Below are 23,696 nucleotides of genomic sequence, written 5' to 3'. Positions count from 1 at the left end.
TCCACAAGGATGCTTCTAATTCTGGCAGACCTGAGTTATAAGGATAGATTGAATAGGTTGGGACTATATTCTTCAGAACATAGAAGACTGAGAGGAGATATGATAGAGAAACACAAAATTTTGAAGGGTATAGATAGAGTAATTGCAAAGAGACTTTATGCTGAGGTCCAGTGGGACTACAACCAGAGGTTAAGGCTAATAGATGAGTTTTAAGGGGAGCATCAGGGGAAACTTGTTCATTTAGAGGGTCATGAGGGGTATGGAGGGCTATGGCGCCGGTGCAGGTTAATGGGAGTAGGCAGTTTAACTTGTTTCAGCATGGACTAGATGGACCAAAGTGCTTGTTTCTGTAATGTACTTCCCTATCACTCTATGATTCTATGACTCTGATGCAATATAGAAGGTTGCTTAGTTGTGAAGTGCAAGAGGATAAGACGTGAAAGAACAGGACCTATCAAGTGTGACAAAGGGAAAGTACGTATGGAACCGGAGGAAATAGCAGAGGTACTTAATGAATATTTTGCTTCAGTATTCACTATGGAAAAGGATCTTGGTGATAGTAATGATGACTTGCAGCAGACTGAAAAGCTTGAGCATGTAGACATTTAGAAAGAGTATGCGCTGGAGCTTTTTGGAAAGCATCAAGTTGGATAAGTCGCTAGGACCAGATGAGATGTACCCTAGGCTACAGTAGGAGGCGAGGAAGGAAGAGGTTCTGAAGGATTGGAGGGTTGTGAATGTTGTTCCTTTATTCAAGAAAGGGAGTAGAGATAGCCCAGGTAATTATAGACCAGTGAGCCTTACCTCAGTGGTTGGTAAGTTGGTGGAGAAGATCCTGAGAGGCAGGATGCATGAACATTTGCAGAGGTATAATATGATTAGGAATAGTCAGCATGTCAAGGGCAGGTCCTGCCTTACAAGCCTGATTGAATTTTTTGAGGATGTGACTAAACTCATTGATGAAGGAAGATGTAGTGTACAGTATATGGATTTCAGCAAGCCATTTGATAAGGTACCCCATGCAAGGCTTATTGAGAAAGTAAGGAAGCATGGGATCCAAGGGGACATTGCTTTATGGATCCAGAACTGTCTTGCCCACAGAAGGCAACGAGTGGTTGTAGACAGGTCATATTCTGCATGGAGGTCGGTCACCAGTGGTGTGCCTCAGGGATCTGTTTTGGGACCCTTACTCTTTGTGATTTTTATAAATGACCTGAATGAGGAAGTGGAGGGATGGGTTAGTAAGTTTGCTGAAGACACAAAAGTTGGAGGTGTTGTGGATAGTGTGGAGGGCTGTCAGAGGTTACAGTGGGACATTGATAGCATGCAAAACTGCGCTGAGAGGTGGCAGATGGAGTTCAACCCAGATACGTGTGAAATGGTTCATTTGGTAGGTCAAATATGATGGCAGAATATAGTATTAATGGTAAGACTCTTGGCAGTGTGGAGGATCAGAGGGATCTTGGGGTCCGAGTCCATAGGACGCTCAAAGCAGTTTCACAGGTTGACTCTGTGGTTAAGAAGGCGTACGGTGTATTGGCCTGCATCAATCATGGAATTGAATTTAGGAGTTGAGGTAATGTTGCAGCTATATAGGACCCTGGTCAGACCCCAGTTGGAGTACTGTTCTCAGTTCTGGTCACTTCACTACAGGAAGGATGTGGAAACTATAGAAAAGGTGCAGAGGGGATTTAGAAGGAGGTTGTCTGGATTGGGGAGCATGCCTTATGAGAATAGGTTGAGTGAACTCGGCCTTTTCTTGATGGAGCGACGGAAGATGATAGGTGACGTGATAGAGGTATATAATATGAGAGGCATTGATCATGTAGATAGTCAGAAGCTTTTCACAGGGCTGAAATGTTTGCTACAAGAGGACACAGGTTTAAGATGCTGAGGTGTAGGTACAGAAGAGATGTCGGGTAAGTTTTTTACTCGAGTGTGGTGAGTGCGTGGAATGGACTGCTGGAAACGGTGGTGGTTACAATAGGGTCTTTCTGGAGACCTTTGGATGGGTATGTGGAGCTTAGAAAAATAGAGGGCTATGGGTAACCCTGGTAATTTCTAAGGTAGGTACATGTTCAGCACAACTTTATGAGCCGAAGGGCCTGTATTGTGCTGTAGGTTTTCTAAGTTTCTATTTCTAAATGATCAGCTTGAAAACATTGTAAATGGGTGAAAAACAATAAATGAATTTTATTATAGTCAGTTCAGTTTTATTTGTGCTATTGTCAGCAGTTATTAGAAAATAACCTGTCTGAAGGCCTGTGGATGATTTTTATCAATGTTCATCTGTTAATTTGCCTGTATTTCAGGTTTGGAGTGGCCTACATCTCTATTCCTATAACTATCGAGACAACGGTAAGGGCAGTACTCCAGGAGGTGCTTTTACAACTGGGGCGACAGGTCAGTTCTGATGAGAAATACTCATGTTTTTACTTTGCTGAATAGAATCACAAACAAGGTCGATCTGAGGATAGCAAATGTCTACCTGAAGATTAAAAATGTCTCCCTGAGGATAGACAATGTCTTCCTATGGATAGAAAATTTCGCCCTGAGGATAGTAAGGTCTATCTGAAGAAAGCAAAAGTCAAAGGTCTACCTCAGGACTGTACCAATTGTAATTCTTCGCTACTGCTGTTAAGTCAACTTGTTTTTTTAAATCATATTTTCTTATTTCTTGATAATCTCAAACACAGTTATATATTTTGAAAAGTTCAGTCAAATAGAAATAAAAACAATTGTAGATGCTGCAAATCCAAAATAAAAGCAAATGCTAGAAACACTCATCAGGTCAGGAAAAATCTGTGGAAAATAAAAATGAATTAATTTCTGAGGAGGAAGTTCATTCGGCAGAATTGGGATAGAGAGCCCCAGACCTTAAAGATGCGCGCTGAGTTTAAAGGCGCAATGAAAGTGCTTTTTGATCGTGGTTTTAAACCCTCTCTTCGTTCCCCTGCTGATCTATGAATCAAAGTTAACACTGGGAAATACAAATGGTTTAAGTCAGCCAAGGAAGCTGAAGCATTTGTGGCAAGTCTTCCAGCTATCCAGTCATCTTTGGAACCCGATCAGACCTCCTAAAATGGTGGATAAGTACTTCTCGTAGTAAAATTACTTTTTCTGGACTCAGACTTTTCTTGAATCATTCAGTCATTATTCATCGAAACTCTTAAGGGCTGTTGACAATCTCTCCCTGGATTTGGTGTGTGTGTAATCTATCTTTTATTGTTGTACAACTTTATCTACAGAGTTCTACAACTGACTTTAACTTGTTTTGGAGGTTTGAAGTCTTCAGTGAAGGCCTTCCTGTTTGTTGGTTCAGTTTAATTGCCGATCTATTTTTCCTTCTTTTTATATTTATTTATTTTATTATACTTTTTTCTTGTCTTCACCCCTTTTTTCTAATTTCTGAATTTTTTTCTCTCTTCTCTGTAAGTGGTTGATAAATACTCGTCTTGAATTTATAATTTTCCCCTTCCTCTCCTTTTTTTTTATCCCTTTTTTTTCCTTTCTCTTACTTTATTCTTCTATAATTTTTTCGCTGGCAGGTTAGTTTTGGTCCTCTTCCGATTTTCTCTGTATTAAGTTTTATATTCCTGCAGAAGGTGTTCTAATCTGTAGTTATGTTTTTTAGTGCATAAACTAGTTAATATTTATTATAGTATTTACACGGAACTGCTGCTAATGACACAGATCTGGAAGTTGTATTTGGGTTAATTTTTTTGGTAGAGCTAGCTACTTGTTTTGGTAGCCGTCTAGTTTTGGGTTGTGTGGGTGGGATGGGTTTTCTAGTTCCAACATCACTCACTGTATACATTATATCTTTTTATTGCTCAGGACATGTAGATGTTTTGATTTTACGAATCTATGTTTACATCTCTGCTCCCAGACTGCTATTGTACTGCTTGACTTTTTATATGCCTTCTGCCTCTTATGCATTAGTAATCGATAATGGCTAGTGCACTTAAATTCGTGAGCTGGAACGTAAAGGGATTGAATCACCCTGTTATAAGGAGGAAGGTATTCTCACATATCAAACAACTCAAAGCTGACATTGCTTTCCATCAAGAAACTCATATTCGTTGTTCTGATAACTCCCGGCTTTTGTCAAGGTGGGCAGGTCAGCATTTTCATTCATCCTTTACCGCTAAAGCTAGGAGAGTCTCCATTCTTATTAACTCAAATATTCCCTTTGAACTCCATAATAAAATATCTGATATAAATGGCCGTTTTATTATTGTTTCTGGCAAACTATATAACACTAAAGTTGCACTAGCAAACCTGTATGCCCCCAACTTTGATGATGTTAATTTTTTTTGAACGGTTTTTTTCCTCACTACCAGACTTAAACTCATACTCTCTTATACTGGGTGGTGACTTTAATTGTTGGTTAGATCCCAATTTGGATCGATCGTCCTCTGTTACTAAACCACCTACTAAATCTGCCTTAGCTATCCAATCATTTCTCTCTAATTTTGGTATCTCTGATATATGGCGTTTCCTCCATCCTACGGAGAGAGATTATTCTTTTTTCTCACATGTTCACCATACCTTAACTAGAATTGATTATTTCTTACTCGATAACCAACTTATTCCATTTGCCCACTCTTGTGACTATCAGAGTATTCTGATCTCTGACCATGTCCCAATTACTCTCTCTCTGAATTTGCCTGGTCTCCCTCAGAGGAATAAACACTGGCGGTTTGATTCAACTTTACTATCGGATGATGATTTTTAAAAATTTATTAAGGATCAGATAACCTTTTATTTTAACACTAATACATCACCTGAAGTGCCATCCCAGATTGTCTGGGATGCCATGAAAGCATATCTGAGGGGGCAACTAATCTCTTACACGGCAAATCTCAACAGAAGATCCCGTGCAGATCGATTAGACCTCATTAACCAGATTAAAGAATTGGATCAAATATATGCCCAAACTAAGTACCCTGAATTATACAAGAAGCGTGTTGAACTCCAAACTAAATTTAACCTTCTGTCCACTCAACCTGTCGAACGCCAAATTCTCGAAAGCAAGAGTCGCTTTTACATTCATGGGGATAGGTCTGGTAAATTCCTAGCCAATCAGCTGAGGCGTTCCAAAGCCAAACAACATATTACAAAGATCCGGAAGGAGAACGGAGACTTTACATCGGATCATTTAGAAATTAATGACGCATTTAAAAATTTTTATTCTCGGCTTTATTCCTCTCAATCTCTGAATGACAATATCTCTGTTGATCAATTTTTACAGAATCTGAATATCCCCTCACTTTCATCTGATTTCAAAGCCAAACTCAATGCGCCTATGTCATTAGAAGAAATATCTACTGCAATTTCTGTTCTGTCCTCAGGGAAATCTCCTGGACCTGATGGGTTCCCTGCAGAATTTTATAAATCATTCTCTTCTCTTCTTTCTCCTCAGTTACTTTCAGTATTATCTGACTCGTTTAATTACGGCAAATTGCCACCCTCTTTCAGTGAGGCATCTATTGTTCTTCTTTTAAAAAAGGGTAAAAACCCAACAGAGTGTTCCTCGTATAGGCCGATCTCTCTGCTCAATCTTGATGTAAAGATCTTAGCTAAAGTTTTGGCTCATAGATTAGAAACCATCATTCCCTCCATTATCTCTGATGACCAAACAGGGTTTATTAAAAACCGTTTCCCTTTTTTTAACATTCGGCGTTTATTTAATATCTTATACTCACCTCCAACTGGGATTTCTGAATGTGTTATTTCCCTCGATGCGGAGAAAGCATTTGATCATATAGAGTGGAACTACCTTTTTGCAGTTTTAGAAAAATTTGACCTTGGCCAAAGTTTCATCTCTTGGATCCAATTGCTGTACCTGTGTCCTACTGCCTCTGTTTTAACCAATTTTCAGAAATCCCAAGTATTTAATCTCAAACGTGGCACCTGCCAGGGATGCCCCTTAAGTCCCTTTCTCTTTGATTTGGCTATGGAACCTCTGGCGATAGCATTTCGAAACTGCCCTGAATTGACTGGGATTTGGAGAGGGGGTGTTGAGCATAGAGCTTCTCTCTATGCTGATGACTTATTACCCTTTCTCTCAAATCCGTCTACATCCTTACCTCTAACGTTTTCACTTCTTGACCAGTTTAGCCAGATCTCTGGCTATAAACTTAATTTACATAAGAGTGAACTTCTCCCAATTAATAAAGAAGCACAAGAACTAACATTTCATGATCTCCCTTTTAAAGTAGTCCATAATCAATTTACTTATCTTGGAATTACAGTCACAAGGAAGTTTAAAGATCTCTTTCGTGAAAACTTTGCCAATCTTTCATATGGTATAAAACAGAGTCTGGTACAATGGTCACCTCTATCTATGTCTTTGGTAGGTCGTATTAATGTTGTTAAAATGTATGTTCTCCCCAAATTTTTATACCTATTTCAATCTATCCCAATTTTTATTCCTAAATCTTTTTTTGATTCCTTAGACTTATTTTGTCATATCTGTGGCAGAATAAGCGCTCTAGAATTAATAAAATCCATCTCCAAAAATCTAAAAAAGAGGGTGGCATGGCTTTACCTAACTTTCGTTTATATTATTGGGCAGCTAATATACGTTGTGCCACCTTCTGGTCTTTCTTCCATGGCCAACCCGAGTGCCCTAACTGAGTGGCGATGGAGCTGAGCTCCACTAAAGAATTATCTATCTCTGCACTTCTTGGCTCTGCACTCCCTAGTAGTCTGCCCAGATCAATAGCTAATCCTCTTGTTAGACACACTTTGCGTATATGGGCTCAGATCAGGAAATGCTATGGTTTCCAGGGGTTTTCCGTTTCCAGCCCTATTGCTCATAATCACCTTTTTTTACCTACTACATACGATTCAGCATTCCAGGTTTGGTATAGGAAGGGCATTAGACATTTTGAAGATCTTTTCATTGATAGCCGCTTCGCTTCTTTTCAGCAGCTCTCTGTTAAGTTCAATCTGCTCATTTTTCAGATATCTCCAAATCCGACACTTTATTGCTCCTTTAATTCCTAACTTTCCTGAAATGCCTGCGAAAAATGCTATGGACCTATTTCTTTCCATGAATCCATTAGGTAAAGGCTTAATATCAATCATCCGAGATAAACTAGCAGCCTTACGACGGGCCCCCATGGATAAAATCAAAATGGCCTGGGAGCAGGATTTAAATATCTCCTTATCTGAGGAGAGCTGGGATTCAGTTCTCAAATCGGTTAACTTAACCTCTCTTTGTGCTCACCACTGCCTTTTACAGTTTAAGATTGTTCATAGAGCCCATTTGTCTAAATCTAAACTATCTCGATTCTACCCTAGTGTTAGTCCACTCTGTGATAAATGCCAGAGGGGCGTGGCCTCAATCATCCATATGTACTGGTCCTGTCCTAGCTTGGAGAAATTCTGGAAAGATGTCTTCACTACGTTATCGTGTATTCTGAATCAGCACCTAGAACCAAACCCCTTAATTGCTCTGTTCGGTTTTTGGGGCGAGACAGATTTATGTCTGGATCCGACCAAATGCCGAATATTATACTTTGCCTCTCTCCTGGCTAGACACTTGATCCTGCTCAGATGGAGAGATGTTGCCCCGCCCACTCATGCTCAATGGCTTAACGACATCATGGCCTGTTTGGACCTCGAAAAAATTCATTATTCAGTTCTCAATTCAGATCTAAAGTTCCATAAGGTCTGGGGACCTTTTATCGAGTACTTTCATAACCTTCCTCTTGACTAGGGTTTTTTTTTCTTTTCGGTCCCTTGCTTTCAGCTCCTTTTTTTTCTGGTAGAAGGCATTATTACCCTCTGTTGCTGAGTGTATTCACAGTCTGGGAGTTTGGCTGTCCTGACTTATACTCTCTATGTTGTGTTGTGGTTGGTCTGGAGTTGCTGTTGTTTTTTCTTGTGTTGTGGGGCTTGGGGAGGACACTAAGCTTACTTGTCTTTAATTTAGGTGCTTTTTTTTGCTAAATTCTCTTCCTTTGTAGCATATTGTTATGGTATGCTTAATTTTGCACTGCTTTAATGTTCCTCATTGGGATTTGGGGTTTTTAATTTGTAAAATGTTTTGAAAAACTAATAAAAAAAATTTAAGAATTGGGATAGAGAGAAAAGAAGCGGTAGGGAGGGGAGTGTCTTGTGTATGGTACAATCAGCTCTGGGGGTTATCATGTAGGGTACAATCAGCTCTGGGGGGTACCGTGTTGGGTACAATCAGCTCTGGGGGATATTGTGTAGGGTACAATCAGCTCTGGGGGATATTGTGTAGGGTACAATTAGCTTTATGGTTGCAGGGTTTGTGTCTGGTATAATCAGTTGCAGGGAAGGTGTGGAGGTAGTGTCTCATGTTGGGTTCAATTGGCTGCAGGGAGGGTGGGGAGGGGGATGTGTCTTGTATAGGGTGCTATCAGGTTTCTGTAGTGGAGACTGTAAACAAGATAATATGTGAATCAGTGATTGGGAGCAGAGAGTGGGAGTTTAGACAAAAAACCGGAGGGGAATGGAGTTGTTGTGAAATGCAGCACAAGATGACATATCCAGCAGGTCAGGCTGGACATATCCTCCACTTTCAGAGAACAAAATCAGAGTGTATAAGAAAATTTAATAAGCTGAACCATTATCTCTCATAGAGATCAAGGTGCCTGAGGGTAAAATTCAGCATTAAACCCAAATGTGCAGTTACACTGGTTTGTGTAGGGTCTCATTAATGAGTATAGAGCTGACAGACTGAAACTCAGAATGGGACTCTGTGGACTCCATAGAGTAGATCAGCAGTGGAGAGTTGCTACTCCTGGTCAGTGTAGAGGAGATCTCAGTGTGGACTGGTGTGTCATGGGAGATGGAAGATCAAAAGCAGCGAGCTGGCTGCCGTCGGTGTGCCAAGAGACCCGAGTTCTTTGGATACAGAGCTCGGAAGAAGTGATGAAACAGACTTTCAACACCGTAAATCAGCGAGTAGTTTTGATATGTCTTCCCTCTTGTAAAACGGGGACACCTCTTTTTCCCTTATTAGGGGGAGAGAGAGAGAGTCTGTGGTGCATCAAAGTACCGGGTGAACGAGTAGTCTTTGGGGTACTGCAAGTCTGTGTCTTTATTGATGTTTTGCTGCACACTTGAGAGCTCGGTGGCAGATGCAGATGAATTTTTGATGTTGGGGGAGGAGGGGTCATCACTTTGCTGCTGTTTATGCATGGGAGGGGGATCTGGGGGTGGTTTTGGGGTTCTAACATTTAACTGTTGTTCATTCTTTGGGGCACTCCTCTGTTTTCATGGATGGTTGTGAAGAAAAAGTGTTTCAGGATGTATATTGTATATATTTCTCTAACATTAAATGTACCTATTGAAACCCCTATCAGTGTAGGGGAAATCATACTGAATGGATCATCCCTGTGGACTGTCAGTGTAGAGGAGATCTCTCACAGTAAATACTGAATGCACTGCATTAGATTGGAAGATGTTAACAATAACTGTATTCATTTACCAACATACCTAGTCTGACCTGCTGGGTTTTTATAGAAGTTTATTCCTTTATTGATCTGTGATAACTTAATTTCAGAAGATTAATATTTTCAGCCAGAATGTGACTTGCTTGCACTGTTTTGTTTTCAGGATGAAAATATTGAAGATTTTCAAGTAGTAGAGATCCTCATGGGTTGTAAACAGGGTAAGGTTTTAAGTGTTGATTTTTACCTCAACAATTTGGAGAAAAGAGCTGCTTTCTTGTGTTGTTATTTCCATAGAACAGAGTATCAATAGGCTATTTGGCACAACCAGTCCATGCTAGCATTTATGTTCCACTCAAGCTTCCTTGCATCTTTCACAGTTAGTGAACTGTCTAGTACAGAAATGAAGTCTACAGCCTACCATGGCCATACCAATTTGTAACCCATCTACACCACATAGAACATAGAAAACCTACAGCACAATACAGGCCCTTCAGCCCGCAATACTATGCCGAACATATACTTACTTCAGAAATTACCTAGTGTTACCGAGAGCCCTCTATTTTTCTAAACTCCACGTACCTATACAAGAGTCTCTGAAAAGACCCTATCATATCTGCCACCACCACCATCGCCGGCAGCCCAGTCCATGCACTCACCAGACTCAGGTAAAAAAACTTACCCCGACATCTCCTCTGTACTTACTTCCAAACACCTTAAAACTGTGCCCTCTCATGTAGCCATTGCCCTGGGAAAAAACCTCTGACTATCCACATGATCATCATCTTATACATCTCTATCATATCACCTCTCAATCCTTTGTCACTCCAAGGAGAAAAGGCCAAGTTCACTCAACCTGTTCTCGTAAGGCATGCTGCCCGATCCAGGAAATATCCTTGCAAGTCTCTGCACCCTTTCTATGGCTTCCACGTCCTTCCTACAACATTGAACATAGAACAATACAGCACAGTACAGGCCCTTCGGCCCACAATGTTGTGCCAACCCTTAAACCTTTAAACCCTGCCTGCCATATAACCCTCCATCTTAAATTCCTCCATATACCTGTCTAGTAGTCTCTTAAATTTCACTAGTGTACCTGCCTCCACCACTGACTCAGGCAGTGCATTCCACGCACCAACCGCTCTGTGAGTAAAAAACCTTCCTCTGATATCCCCCTTGAACTTTACATCACTTAACTTAAAGCCATGTCCACTTGTATTGAGCAGTGGTGACCTGGGGAAGAGGCGCTGGCTGTCCACTCTGTCTATTCCTCTTAATATCTTGTATACCTCTATCATGTCTCCTCTCATCCTCCTTCTCTCCAAAGAGTAAAGCCCTAGCTCTCTTAATCTCTGATCATAATCCATACTCTCTAAACCAGGCAGCATCCTGGTACCCTTTCCAATGCTTCCACATCCTTCCTATAGTGAGGTGATCAGAACTGGACACAATACTCCAAGTGTGGCCCAATCGCAGTTTTATAGAGCTGCATCATTACCCCTCAACTCTTAAACTCTATCCCTCGTCTTTTGAAAGCTAACACTCCATAAGCTTTCTTAACTACCCTATCTAAATGAGAGGCAACTTTCAGGGATTGGTGGACATGTACCCCCAGATCCCTCTGCTCCTCCACACTCCCAAGAATCCTGCCATTTACTTTGTACTCTGCCTTGGAGTTTGTCCTTCCAAAGTGTACCACCTCACACTTCTCCGGGTTGAACTCCATCTGCCACTTCTCAGCCCACTTCTGCATCCTATCAATGTCTCTCTGCAATTTTGGACAATCCTTTACACTATCCACAACACCACCAACCTTTGTGTTGTCTGCAACTTGCCAACCCACCCTTCTATCCCCACATCCAGGTCGTTAATAAAAATCACAAAAAGTAGAGGTCCCAGAACTGATCCTTATGGGACACCACTAGTCACAGCCCTCCAATCTGAATGTACTCTCTCCACCATGACCCTCTGCCTTCTGCAGGCAGGCCAATTCTGAATTCACCTGCCCAAACTTCCCTGGATCCCTTGCCTTATGACTTTCTGAATAAGCCTACCGTGTGGAACCTTGTCAAATGCCTTACTAAAATCAATGTAGATCACATCCACTGCACTACCCTCATCTATATGCCTGTTCACCTCCTCAACGAACTCTATCAGGCTTGTTAGATACGATCTGCCCTTCACAGAGCCATGCTGACTGTCCCTGATCAGACCATTATTCTCTAAATGTCCATAGATTCTATTTCTAAGGATCTTTTCCAATAGCTTTCCCTCCACAGACGTAAGGCTCGCTGGTCTATAATTACCCGGACTATCCCTACTACCTTTTTTGAACAAAGGGACAACATTCATTTCCCTCCAAACCTCTGGTACCATTCTCGTGGACAACAAAGACATAAAGCTCCTAGCCAGAGGCTCAGCAGTCTTTTCCCTCACCTCGTGGAGCAGCCTGGGGAATATTCCATCAGGCCCCGGGGACTTATCCGTCCTAATGTATTTTAACAACTCCAACACCTCTTCTCCCTTAATATCAACATGTTCCAGAACATCAACCTCACTCATATCGTCCTCACCGTCATCAAGTTCCCTCTCTGTGGTGAATACTGGAAAGAAGTATTCATTGAGGACCGCGCTCACTTCCACAGACTCCAGGAGCATCTTCCCAGCTTTATCTCTAATCTGTCCTATCTTCATTCCTCTCATCTTTTTGTTCTTCACATAATTGAAGAATGCCTTGGGGTTTTCCTTTACCCTACTCGCCAAGGCCTTCTCATGCCCCCTTCTTGCTCTCCTCAGCCCCTTCTTAGGCTCCTTTCTTTCTCAATAGACTCATCTGATCCTTGCTTCTTAAACCTCATGTATGCTGCCTTCTTCCATCTGACTAAATTCTCCACCTCACTTGACACCTGTGGTTCCTTCACCCCACCACTCTTTATCTTCCTCACCGGGAGAAATTTATCCCAAACATCCTGCAAGAGATTCCTAAACATTGATCACATGCAAAAAAAGTCATCCCTATTCTCACCTGCAAATTCTAGCCTTATAGCCTCATAATTTGCCCTTCCCCAATTAAAAATTTTCCTGTCCTCTCTGATTCTATCCTTTTCCATGATAATGTTAAAGGCCAGGGAATGGTGATCACTATCCCCCAGATGCTCACCCACTGACAGATCTGTGACTTGACCTGGTTCATTACCTAATACCAGATCTAGTATGGCATTCCTCCTAGTCGGCTTGTCAACATACTGTGTTAGGAACCCGTCCTGGACACTTAACAAACTCTGCCCGGTCTAAACCATTGAAACTAATCAGGTGCTAATCAATATTAGGGAAGTTAAAGCCACCCATGATAACAACCCTGTTATTTTTGCACCTTTCCAAAATCTGCCTCCCAATCTGCTCCTCGGTATCTCTGCTGCTCCAGGGGGCCTATAGAATGCTCCCAATAGAGTAACTGCTCTCTTCCTGTTCCTGACTTACACCCATACTGACTCAAAAGAGGATCCTGCTACATTACCCACCCTTTCTATAGATATAATAGTATCCCTGACCAGTAATGCCTCCCCTCCTCCCCTTTTCCCCCCCTCTGTATCCCTTTTAAAGCACTGAAATCCAGGAATATTAAGAATCCATTCCTGCCCTGGTGCCAGCCAAGTCTCTGTAATGTACATGCTCTTTAGCCCTTCTACCTTACTACCTTCAGAGCCTTTATTCTGTTTCTCTTTCCTCAAAGCCTCTTTATGTGTTAGATCTGGCTTTACTCCATGCACTATACATGCAGCTCTCACATGACCTTTATCCTCCTCCGCTTCACTATCTGCTACAACACTCTGGTTCCCCTCCCCCTGCAAATCTAGTTCCTCTAGTGAGGTGACCAGAATTGAACACAGTACTTCAAGTGTGGTCTGACCAGTGTCCTAAATAGCTGTAACATTACCTCTCAGCTCTTGAACTCCAAACATAACCAAGAAATGATAGTCCCGTGAGCCTGATGTCAGTTGTGGGATAGTTATTAGAAGGTATCCTGAGGCACCGGATATATAAGTATTCGGATAGAAATGGACTGATTAAGGATAGTAGGTATGGCTTTGTTCGTAGTAGGTCAAGTCCAACCAATCTTATAGAGTATTTCAAGGAAGTTACATGGAAAATGGATGAAGGTAAGGCAGTAGATGGTGTCTACATGGACTTTAGCAAGACACTTGACAAGGTCCCACATGGGAGGTTGGTCAAGAAGGTTCAGTTACTTGGCATTCAGGATGAGGTAGTAAATTGGACTAGACATTGACTTTGTGGGAGAAGCCAGAGAGTAGTAATAGATAGTTGTTTTTCTGACTGGAGGGCTGTGACCGGTGCTGTACTGCCGGGATCAAAGCTGGGTCCTTTGCTGTTTGTCATCTACAAACGTTTGTATATCAATGATTTGGATGATAAAGTAGTTAAGTGGATCAGCAAATTTATGGATGACACCAAGATTGGGGATGAGTGTATCAGCTGGAAAAATGGGATGAAAAATGGCAGGGAGATTTTAATGCAGACAAGTGTGAGGTTTTGCACTTTAGTAGGGCCAACCATGGTACGTCTTACACAATGAATGATAAGGCACTGCGGAGTGCAGTAGAACAAAGGGATTTGGGAATATAGGTACATAATTCATTGAAGATGGTGTCACAGATAAATAGGGTGGTAAAAAAAGCTTTTGGCACATTGACCTTCATAAACCAATGTATTGAATACAGAAAGGACGTTGAAGTTATATAGGGCGTTGTTGAGGGCAAATTTTTAGTATTATGTGAAGTTTTAGTCACCTACCTACGGGGAGGATGTAAGCAAGGTTGAAAGAGTGCAGAGAAAATTTACAAGGATGTTTCTGGGTCTGGAGGACCTATATTACCAGGAAAGATTGAATAGGTTTGAACGTTGGAAGGTGAGAGGAGATTTAAAAGAGATTTACAAAATAATGGGTCTACATAGAGTGAATGCAAGCAGGCTTTTTCCACTGAGGTTTGATGGGCTGAAAAGCTTGTTTCTGTGCTGTACTTCTCTATGACTCTGACAGCATTTTGGGGAGTCTTGACGAGCAGTTAAATTGTCTCTGGGCCAAGTGCTGGGGAGTGGGATTAATATGGATGATTGCCCTCTGGTCAGCACTGGGAAATATAGACTTGAATTCAAGATGTCTTTGTTCTCAACAATCAACATCTTATCATTTACACTAAATCTCCTACCACTCTGCTTTTTTAAAGAAATTACCTCTGATGAAATTACCTCTCCTTTCCTTTCCTGCAATCACACTAAAATTTTAAGACCATAAGATATAAGAGCAGAAATAGGCTATGTTGCCTATTGAGATTATTCCACCACTTCATTATGGCTGATCCATTTTACCTCTCAGCCCCAATCTCCTGCCATCTCTCTGCCTGCGTCCCTTCATGCTCTGACCAATTAATAATCTTTCAACCTCAGCCTTAATATAAAAGACTTGACCTCCAAAGGTACCTGTGGCAAAGAATTCCACAGATTCAGCACCCTCTGGCTAAAGAAATTCCTTCCCTTTTCCATTCTAAGAGAATGACCTTCTATTCTGAGGCTGTGTTCTCTGGTTTTAGAATCTCCCACCATCAGAAACATTTTCTCCACATCTACTCTATTAAGGCCTTTCACCATTCAGTAGGTTTCAATGAGGTCACCCCTCATTCTTCTGAATTTTAGTGAATACAGGCCCAGGGCCATCAAGTGCTCTTCATATGGCGAGGCAGTCAATCTTGGGATTATTTTTGTGAGCCTTCTTTGAATGCTGTCCAGTTTTAGCAGATCCTTTCAAAGATAAGGACCCAAAACTGCTCACAGTGCTCCAAATGAGGCCTCACCGGTGCTTTCTAAAGTTTCAACATTGTATCCATGCTTTGAAATTCTAGTCCTCTTGAAATGAATGCAAACATCACATTCATCTTCCTTACTATAGACTCAACCCACAAATTAACTTCTAGGGAATCTTGCACAAGGACTCCAATGTCCCTTTGCATGTCGGTTTTTTTTGCATGTTCTCTCTCTTTCAACACTTCCATTTCTTCTACCAAAGTGAATAACCATACACCTCCTGACACTGAATTCCATCTGCCATTTCTTAGCCCATTCTCCTAATCTGTCTTAAGTGCTTCTATAGTTTCCCTAGTTCCTTAAAACTACCTGCCCCATCCACTCATCTTCATATCATGTTCAAAGTTGGCAAAAAAGCTATTAGTTCCATTATCCAAATCATTTACATGTAATGTAAAAAGAATTGGTCCCAATACAGACCCTTGCAGAACATCACTAGTCACTGGCAGTAAACCAGAAAAGGCTCCTTTTATTCCCACTCTTTGCCTCCTTCCAATCAGCCACTGCTTTATCCATGCTCAAATCTTTCCAGTAATACCATGAGTTTGTAGCTTGTTAAGACCATAAGATATAGGAACAGGAGTAGGCCATTAGGCTCATCAAGTCTGCTCCACCGTTCAATCATGACTGATCCAATTCTTCCAGTCATCCCAGCACTGCTGCCTTCTCCCCATACCCCTTGATGCCCTGGCTAATCAAGTATCTATCTATCTGTGCCTTAAGTGCATCCAGTAACTTGTCCTCAACAGCCATTTGCCACAGAGTCAACCTGCGCAGCAGTTTTGAGTGTCCTATGGATTCAGACTCCAAGATCCCTCTGATTCTCCACATTGCCAAAAGTCTTACCATTAATACTATATTCTGCCATCATATTTGACCTACCAAAGTAAACCACCTTATCTGGGCTGAACTCCATCTGCCACTTCTCAGCCCAGTTTTGCATCCTATCAATGTCCCACTTTAACCTGTGACAGCCCTCCATACTATCCATAACACCCCAGCCTTTGTGTCATCAGCAAATTTACTAACCCATCCTTCCACTTCTTCATCCAGTCATTTATAAAAATCACAAAGAGTAGGGGTCCCAGAACAGATCCCTGAGGCACTCCACTGGTCACCAGCCTCTTTGCTGAATATGACCCATCTACAACCACGCTTTGCCTTCTCTGGGCAAGCCAGTTCTGGATCCACAAAGCAATGTCCTCTTGGGTCCCCTGCCTCTTTACTTTCTCAATAAGCCTTGCATGGGGTATCTTATCAAATGCCTTGCTAAAATCCATATACACAACATCTACTGCTCTTCCTTCATCAATGTGTTTAGTCACATCCTCAAAAAATTCAATCAGGCTCTTAAGGCACGACCTGCCTTTGACAAAGCCATACTGACTATTCCTAATCGTATTATGGCTCTCCAAATATTCATAAATCTTGCCTCTCAGGATCTTGTACAAAACACGGTCCCTTAGGAGCTGCAGCTCGGTGCACCTGGCGCAGATGTGGACGTCCGGGAGGCTAGGAGACTCCAGGACCTCCTACATCCGACACCAGGAACAACAAGCTGTGCTCACCCCCATACTTCCCCCTTTCCTCAAATAACAGAAAAACTGAAACCTAAACCTACCTTGTCTCGCCTGTTGCAGCCTAAGCCCGTTGCGCCAAAGCCCTTAAACGTACACTCTGCTCCCAGCTCACTCTACTGCCCACAAATGACGCTGCCTGCTGTATAAGGCTGTGTCCTATTTAAATCTTCTCCGCTTCACTGCCCAACGTCACACGCCTGCGCAGTCCCGCCTCTCCTAACTCCGATGAGAATAAGAAAATATCAAAATGACTCCCACCACACTCCTGTTCTGGTCCTCAAACTTCCTTCTCCAAATGATACAACACCTTCCGACCGTCTGTTCATTCTTTCTAATCATTTGATTTCATTTTTTATTAACAGAGCAATGCAGCTCCCTCTGCCTTCCTGCCTGTCCTTTCGATTCAATGTGTGTTAAGCTTCTAGCTCTAATCTTCTTTCAGCCATGAATCAGTGATGCCTACAACATCATACCTGACAACCTGCAGCTGTGCTGCAAATTCATCTACCTATTTCTATATGCTGCACACATTGAAATATAACACCTCCAATCATCCTTTTCTATTTTGTCTGTCTTTTACTTTTCAACTCATCCTGTTGACAGCAATTTTGCTCTATCAACAGCTCTCCTCACCACACATTGCCTCTGTTTGTAAACCAGCTGCCTCATCTTCAGCACTATCATCCACCTTTCCTACAATATTTTTTGCATTGATGTACACGCAGTTGAGGATACTAATCGTACCAACCTTTAGATTCTGAACTTTGTCTGAGGTCTTACCAACCTCCACAACCTCTCCACTTACTGTTGTGGCACTCTCGTTCCCATTCCCCTGTAACTCTAGTTTAAACCCCATCGTGCAGCATTAACAAACCTTCCTGCTAGGATATTAGTTCCCCTCCAGTTCAGGTGCAAACTGGCTATTCTATATAGATCCCATCTTCCCTGGAAGAGAACCCAATGATCCAAAAATCTCATGCCCTCCCTCCTACACTAACTCCCTAGCTATGTGTTAAACTGTATAATCTTCTTAGTTCTGGCCTCACGAGCACATAGCGTGGGTAGCAATCCTGAGATCACAACCCTGGAGGTCCTGCCCTTTAACTCCCTAAACTCTCTGTGCAGAACCTTGTCACTTGTTCTACCCATGTCATTGGTATGTACATGGACCACAGCTTCTGGCTGTTCACCCTCCCACTTAAGAATGCTGGGGACTTGATCCGAGATATCCCAGAACCTGGCACCTGGGAAGTAACCTCCGGAAGTTTTGTTCTCAACCACAAAAACTCCTGTCCGTTGCCTTAACTAACCAATCCCCTATTACCACAGGGGTAATATCTTATCCTCCTTTCCCTTCTGAGTCACAAAGGCAGACTCAGTGCTAGTGGTCAGTACTGTGACCTTCCTCTGTTAGGTCACTCCTCCCACAACAGTATCCAAAGTGAGATACCTGTTGTTGAGGGGATGGCACAGGGGTACTCTGCATGCTCATATTGGCCCTGGGAAAAAGTTTCTGGCTGTTCACTTGATCTGTGCCTCTGCTCTTGTACACCTCAAGCTTGTATATTTTGGGTTAATATTTTCCTCTGCAAAACCAGGAAGACATATCTATTCAAGCAGTACACACCAAGTGCTGGTAGAACACAGCAGGCCAGGCAGCATCTATAGGAAGAAGCACAGTCGAGTCCTGACGAAGGGTCTCAGCCTGAAACGTCGACTGTGCTTCTTCCTATAGATGCTGTCTCACCTGCTGTGTTCCACCAGCATTTTGTGTGTGTTGCTTGAATTTCCAGCATCTGCAGATCTCCTCATGTTTGCTTTTTCGAAGACATATCTATTCTTCTGTTGAAATCCTCTTACAATCAAAGCGAATATTGAGTTATCGAATAGTTTGGTATAGCTGCGTTTAGGTAGTATGATGTGAATACAAGGAAGCTCAGGCCCCTCTCAGCATTCAACGCCTTTTATTACTGTTAACGTGGCAAGTGACTGGACAGCTGTGTGATACAGAAGCTTCAGGTGCATTGGTGGATTATCCAGAAACGATTTATTATGGACAATGATAGAATCAGGAAATTTAATAGGGAGATATTGCTATAAAATTGAATACAAAAGTAATAGAGCTATTATTTTTCTGCTGTTCTCTGTACAGCATTGATTTTTATTAAGAGAAAATGTTGCTGGATTGGGGGCAGAATGGCAGATTGTCTTGTGAGGAAAACTTGGACAGTCTACACTTGTGTCTGATGATGTGTATGATTTGAAAATATTAATTGTATGAGGTATGTTAACTTGGAAAGCTGTTATACATTTAAGATAAGTACATTTTTTTTTCTGAGCACTGTAGTCTTTGGAACTCTCTTAAATGGTGACAGAGCAGGATCTTGGAATATTTAAAGGCCAAGGGATTGTTTCTCTAAATGATCCTGTGTCTGAAAGGTTACCATGGGGTTAACAGAAAGTGTTACAGGTAGATCAGTGATAGTCAAATGGACTGAGGGTCTGTGTTACAGGTAGATCAGTGATGGTCAAATGGATGGAGGGTCTGTGTTACAGTTAGATCAGTGATGGTTAAATTGACTGAGGGTCAGTGTTACAGGTAGATCAGTGATGGTCAGTGTTACAGTTACACGCAGATTACCTCAGGTTACCCAAACACTGCTGCTACAAAGAAACTATTACACTAACAGTGAAACCTTTCCCAGGGCATTACACTCACCATCCACCAAATTTAGTCATGTACTTATGACTTTGAGATAATTTCCCAACCCTCCTGCAAAGCACAAAGTCCAACCCAGGTATAAAAGGCAGCAACATAGCTCCCCACAGCGGTAGGGGCCACACTCTGTGCCCCCAGCTACATAGGTCAACCTATCTGGTGGTCTCCTAATTTTCTGAGACCTCCGTTTCCCCTCATCTATCTATATAACCATATAACAATTACAGCATGGAAACAGGCCATCTCGGCACTTCTAGTCCTTGCTAAATGCTTACTCTCACCTAGTCCCACTGGCCCACACTCAGCCCATAACCCTCCAATCCTTTCCTGTCCATATACCTATCCAATTTTACTTTAAATGACAATACCGAATCTGCCTCTACCACTTCTACTGGAAGCTCATTCCATGCAGCTACCACTCTCTGAGTAAAGAAATTCCCCCTCGCGTTACCCTTAAACTGTTGCCCCCTAACTCTCAATTCATGTCCGCTTGTTTGAATCTCCCCTACTCTCAATGGAAAAAGCCTATCCACGTCAACTCTATCTATCCCCCTCTTAATTTTAAATACCTCTATCAAGTCCCCCTTCAACCTTCTACGCTCCAAAGAATAAAGACCTAACTTGTTCAACCTTTCCCTGTAACTTAGGTGCTGAAACCCAGGTAACATTCTAGTAAATCAGCTCTGTACTCTCTCTATTTTGTTGACATCTTTCCTATAATTTGGTGACCAGAACTGTACACAATACTCCAAATTTGGCCTTACAATTTTAACATTACATCCCAACTCCTATACTCAATGCTCTGATTTATAAAGGCCAGCATACCAAAAGCTTTCTTCACCACCCTATCCACATGAGATTCCACCTTCAGGGAACAATGCACCATTATTCCTAGATCACTCTGTTCTACTGCATTCTTCAATGCCCTACCATTTACCATATATGTCCTATTTGGATTATTCCTACCAAAATGTAGCACCTCACACTTATCAGTATTAAACTCCATCTGCCATCTTTCAGCCCACTCTTCTAACTGGCCAAAATCTCTCTGCAAGCTTTGAAAACCTGCTTCATTATCCACAATGCCACCTACCTTAGTATCATCTACATACTTACTAATCCAATTTACCACCCCATCATCCAGATCATTAATGTATATGACAAACAACATTGGACCCAGTACAGATCTCTGAGGCACACCACTAGTCACCGGCCTCCAACCTGAGAAACAGTTATCCACCACTACTCTCTGGCATCTCCCATCCAGCCACTGTTGAATCCATTTTACTATTTCAATATTAATACTTAACAATTGAACATTCCTAACTAACCTTCCGTGCAGAACCTTGTCAAAGGCCTTACTGAAGTCCATATAGACAAAATCCACTGCTTTACCTTCGTCAACTTTTCTAGAAACCTCTTCAAAAAATTCAATAAGATTTGTCAAACATGACCTTCCACGCACAAATCCATGCTGACTGTTCCTAATCAGACCCTGTCTATCCAGATAATTATATATACCATCTCTAAGAATACTTTCCATTAATTTACCCACCACTGATGTCAAAGTGACAGGCCTATAATTGCTAGGTTTACTCCAGTAAAGTGCCAGTTCTTCCTCCTCTTTAATGGTCATAGTTTCCATAGCTTCCCTACTTGTTTCCCTTACCTTACACAATTTAATATCCTTCTCCTTAGTGAATACCGAAGAAAATAAATTGTTCAAAATCTCCCCCATTTCTTTCGGCTCCACACATAGCTGTCCACTTTGATTCTCTAAGGGACCAATTTTATCCCTCACTATCCTTTTGCTATTAATATAACTCTCTTCAGGTTCTGATCATACTGAGGATTCTTCTGGTTTACCTGGCGAGGCCGCCCCCGATTCTGTGTGAGAAGGGTTGGGAGGCTCTTCCTCAGTTAGTGGGGAGTTGGCAAAAGGCAGCATATGCCACACAGCATTTCATCCTCCAAATCAATATCACACTCGGGCAGGGGCCAGCCTAATCTCTCCTGCTGTTGGTCCTGCAGCTGCCCCGTGTTGCCACATAGTCTTCTTACTAGGTGTAAGCTCCAGTTCAGGCTCTGGGTCTACCTGCACCTCTTGTCCAGAGGCAGTAGGTGGTTCCGATGCACAATCTTGACAGGCCCATTCCCATTCTCTGGTTTCACCCAGAGGACTGGTATGTTTGGCATCTGAGTCTCCGCCACATAGAGCATAGTACCTAGAGGTCAGCCAGTTTATGTTTCCCATGTCGCTGTCCCAGCATGAGTTGGGAGATCCTAACCTTTTGATTGTACTTCCTCTTATTTCCTTGATTCTGCTTGGCAGCCGCGACCCCAGCTAGTTTCATAAGCCCTGATCAGATCTCTTCTTATGTCAGACACATATTTCAGATAAGACTTCTGTGGTAAATCACCCTCATCAGTCTCAAAACAAAGGTCAATGGACAACCTTGCCTCATGCCCAAACATCAAATAATATGGCGAGTACCCAGTAGTTTAATTTGGTGAGCAGTTGTAACAGTGAACCAGGTGCCCAATATGTTGACCCCTCCTGCTCCACTTGCTGATCTCCAAGGTCCTGAGCATGTCTAGCAAGGTGCGACTAACCCTCTCGTGCTGGGGTTCACCCTGTGGATGTTAGAGAATAGTCCTCGACTTCTCAACTCCAAGCATGCTCAGTTACTCATATATGAGCCTTCTCTCGAAATCCCTACCGTGATCACTATGTATCCCCCTGGGGAGGCCATAGTAAATTAAATACTTCTCCCATAATACTTTGGCCACCATGGACACACTCTGGTGCTTGGTAGGGAAAGCCTGTGCAAATCTGGTGTAGTGATCTGTGATGACTTAAGACATTCGCCGTGTTGCTGACATCAGGTTCTGTTGACAGGAAATCCATACACACCAGGTTCCACACTTTGCATGTGGGACAAGGGAGCTGCCTGCGTAGGCAGCGTCTTTCTCCATATGCATCGAATGCACGACTTGCAGTATTCCTCAACCTCCGGTTTCATTTGGGGCCAGTAGATCCCGTCTCTGAGCAATCCATAGTCTTTTCAACCCCCAAATGCCCAGTATCATCATGAAGTGACATCAACACAATCCTCTAATACTTCTCAGGCAGAACCAGCTGGGAATGCGGAAGTTGATCCAAAAGTGACGTGATCCAATATAGGATCTGTTTCCTCAACTCCAACGTGGGCCATTCTGTCAGTAATGGAGGCACCACAGTATATTTTGTCTTCTCTGCCTGAGCCATGTCTCTCTTTTCAACCACTGACCAAACGGTACTGATGCCCGGGTCATCTCACTGAGCAGCTGCCACTTCCTCCAGAACTCAATTCCGGTAACTGGTTTGTTCTCAGAGCAGTCAGGTTACAGGAAACTTGTGGAATGGTGTCATCAGAAACTCCCAATTGATCTACTGCTCAATCCTGCTCTTGCTTTTCATCCACCTTCACCATAATAGCAAACTGACACATGGATTTCACCCCCAGGGCAGGAACGTTATCTCACTCCTCATCCTTGTCCAGCCCTTAAGGCGCACATTGGGACAAAGCATTGGCATCAATGTTCCTACTCCCTGGCCAGTACTTCAGGCTGAAATCACAGGGAGACCACATCGCCAACTACGGATGGCCTGTGGCATCCAATTTTGCTGAGGTCAGGATACAAGTTAGGGGATTGTTGTCCATCCTCACCTCAAACTTGGCCCCACAGAGAAAGTCACTCAGCTTATCCACCACAGCCCACTGATTCAACGCTCAGGGCAATCACACAACATCCAACAAAATCAATCCCAGAACGATACCCTCACAATTGTAACCTTCCAGTTCGGCCAGTGGTGTTAGTCTTGGGAAAACAGTCTCCGGCCCCACCAAACTCTGTGAAATCTCATTTGTGTGGAATCTGCGTGATATGTTACCCTGTTACAAATCAGTACCACGAAATATCAGACAGTACATTTCATACAATTAAATGATCGAGTTTTATAATTCTTAATTTGACTAGAGGGTTAGTAAAGAAAACAAAAAGAAAAAGGGCCTATTTTAATGTGACAGTCTAATGGACACA

General features: G+C 42.4%; 1 protein-coding gene across 3 annotated transcripts in view; it reads left to right on the top strand.

Moving 5' to 3' along the window:
* Positions 1 to 23,696, top strand: part of LOC132405061 (diacylglycerol kinase theta-like) — a 345,666-nt gene that overhangs the window by 158,875 nt on the left and 163,095 nt on the right. For all 3 annotated transcript variants that reach the window (XM_059989791.1, XM_059989792.1, XM_059989793.1), the window contains 2 exons: positions 2,313 to 2,403; positions 9,601 to 9,655. In XM_059989791.1, the coding sequence (XP_059845774.1) occupies positions 2,313 to 2,403; positions 9,601 to 9,655 (146 nt within the window). The remainder of the gene's footprint in view (positions 1 to 2,312; positions 2,404 to 9,600; positions 9,656 to 23,696) is intronic.

Source organism: Hypanus sabinus, chromosome 14, assembly GCF_030144855.1.
Source record: "Hypanus sabinus isolate sHypSab1 chromosome 14, sHypSab1.hap1, whole genome shotgun sequence".
NCBI classification, from domain to species: Eukaryota; Metazoa; Chordata; class Chondrichthyes; order Myliobatiformes; family Dasyatidae; genus Hypanus; species Hypanus sabinus.
This window is presented reverse-complemented; position numbering and strand designations above follow the sequence as displayed.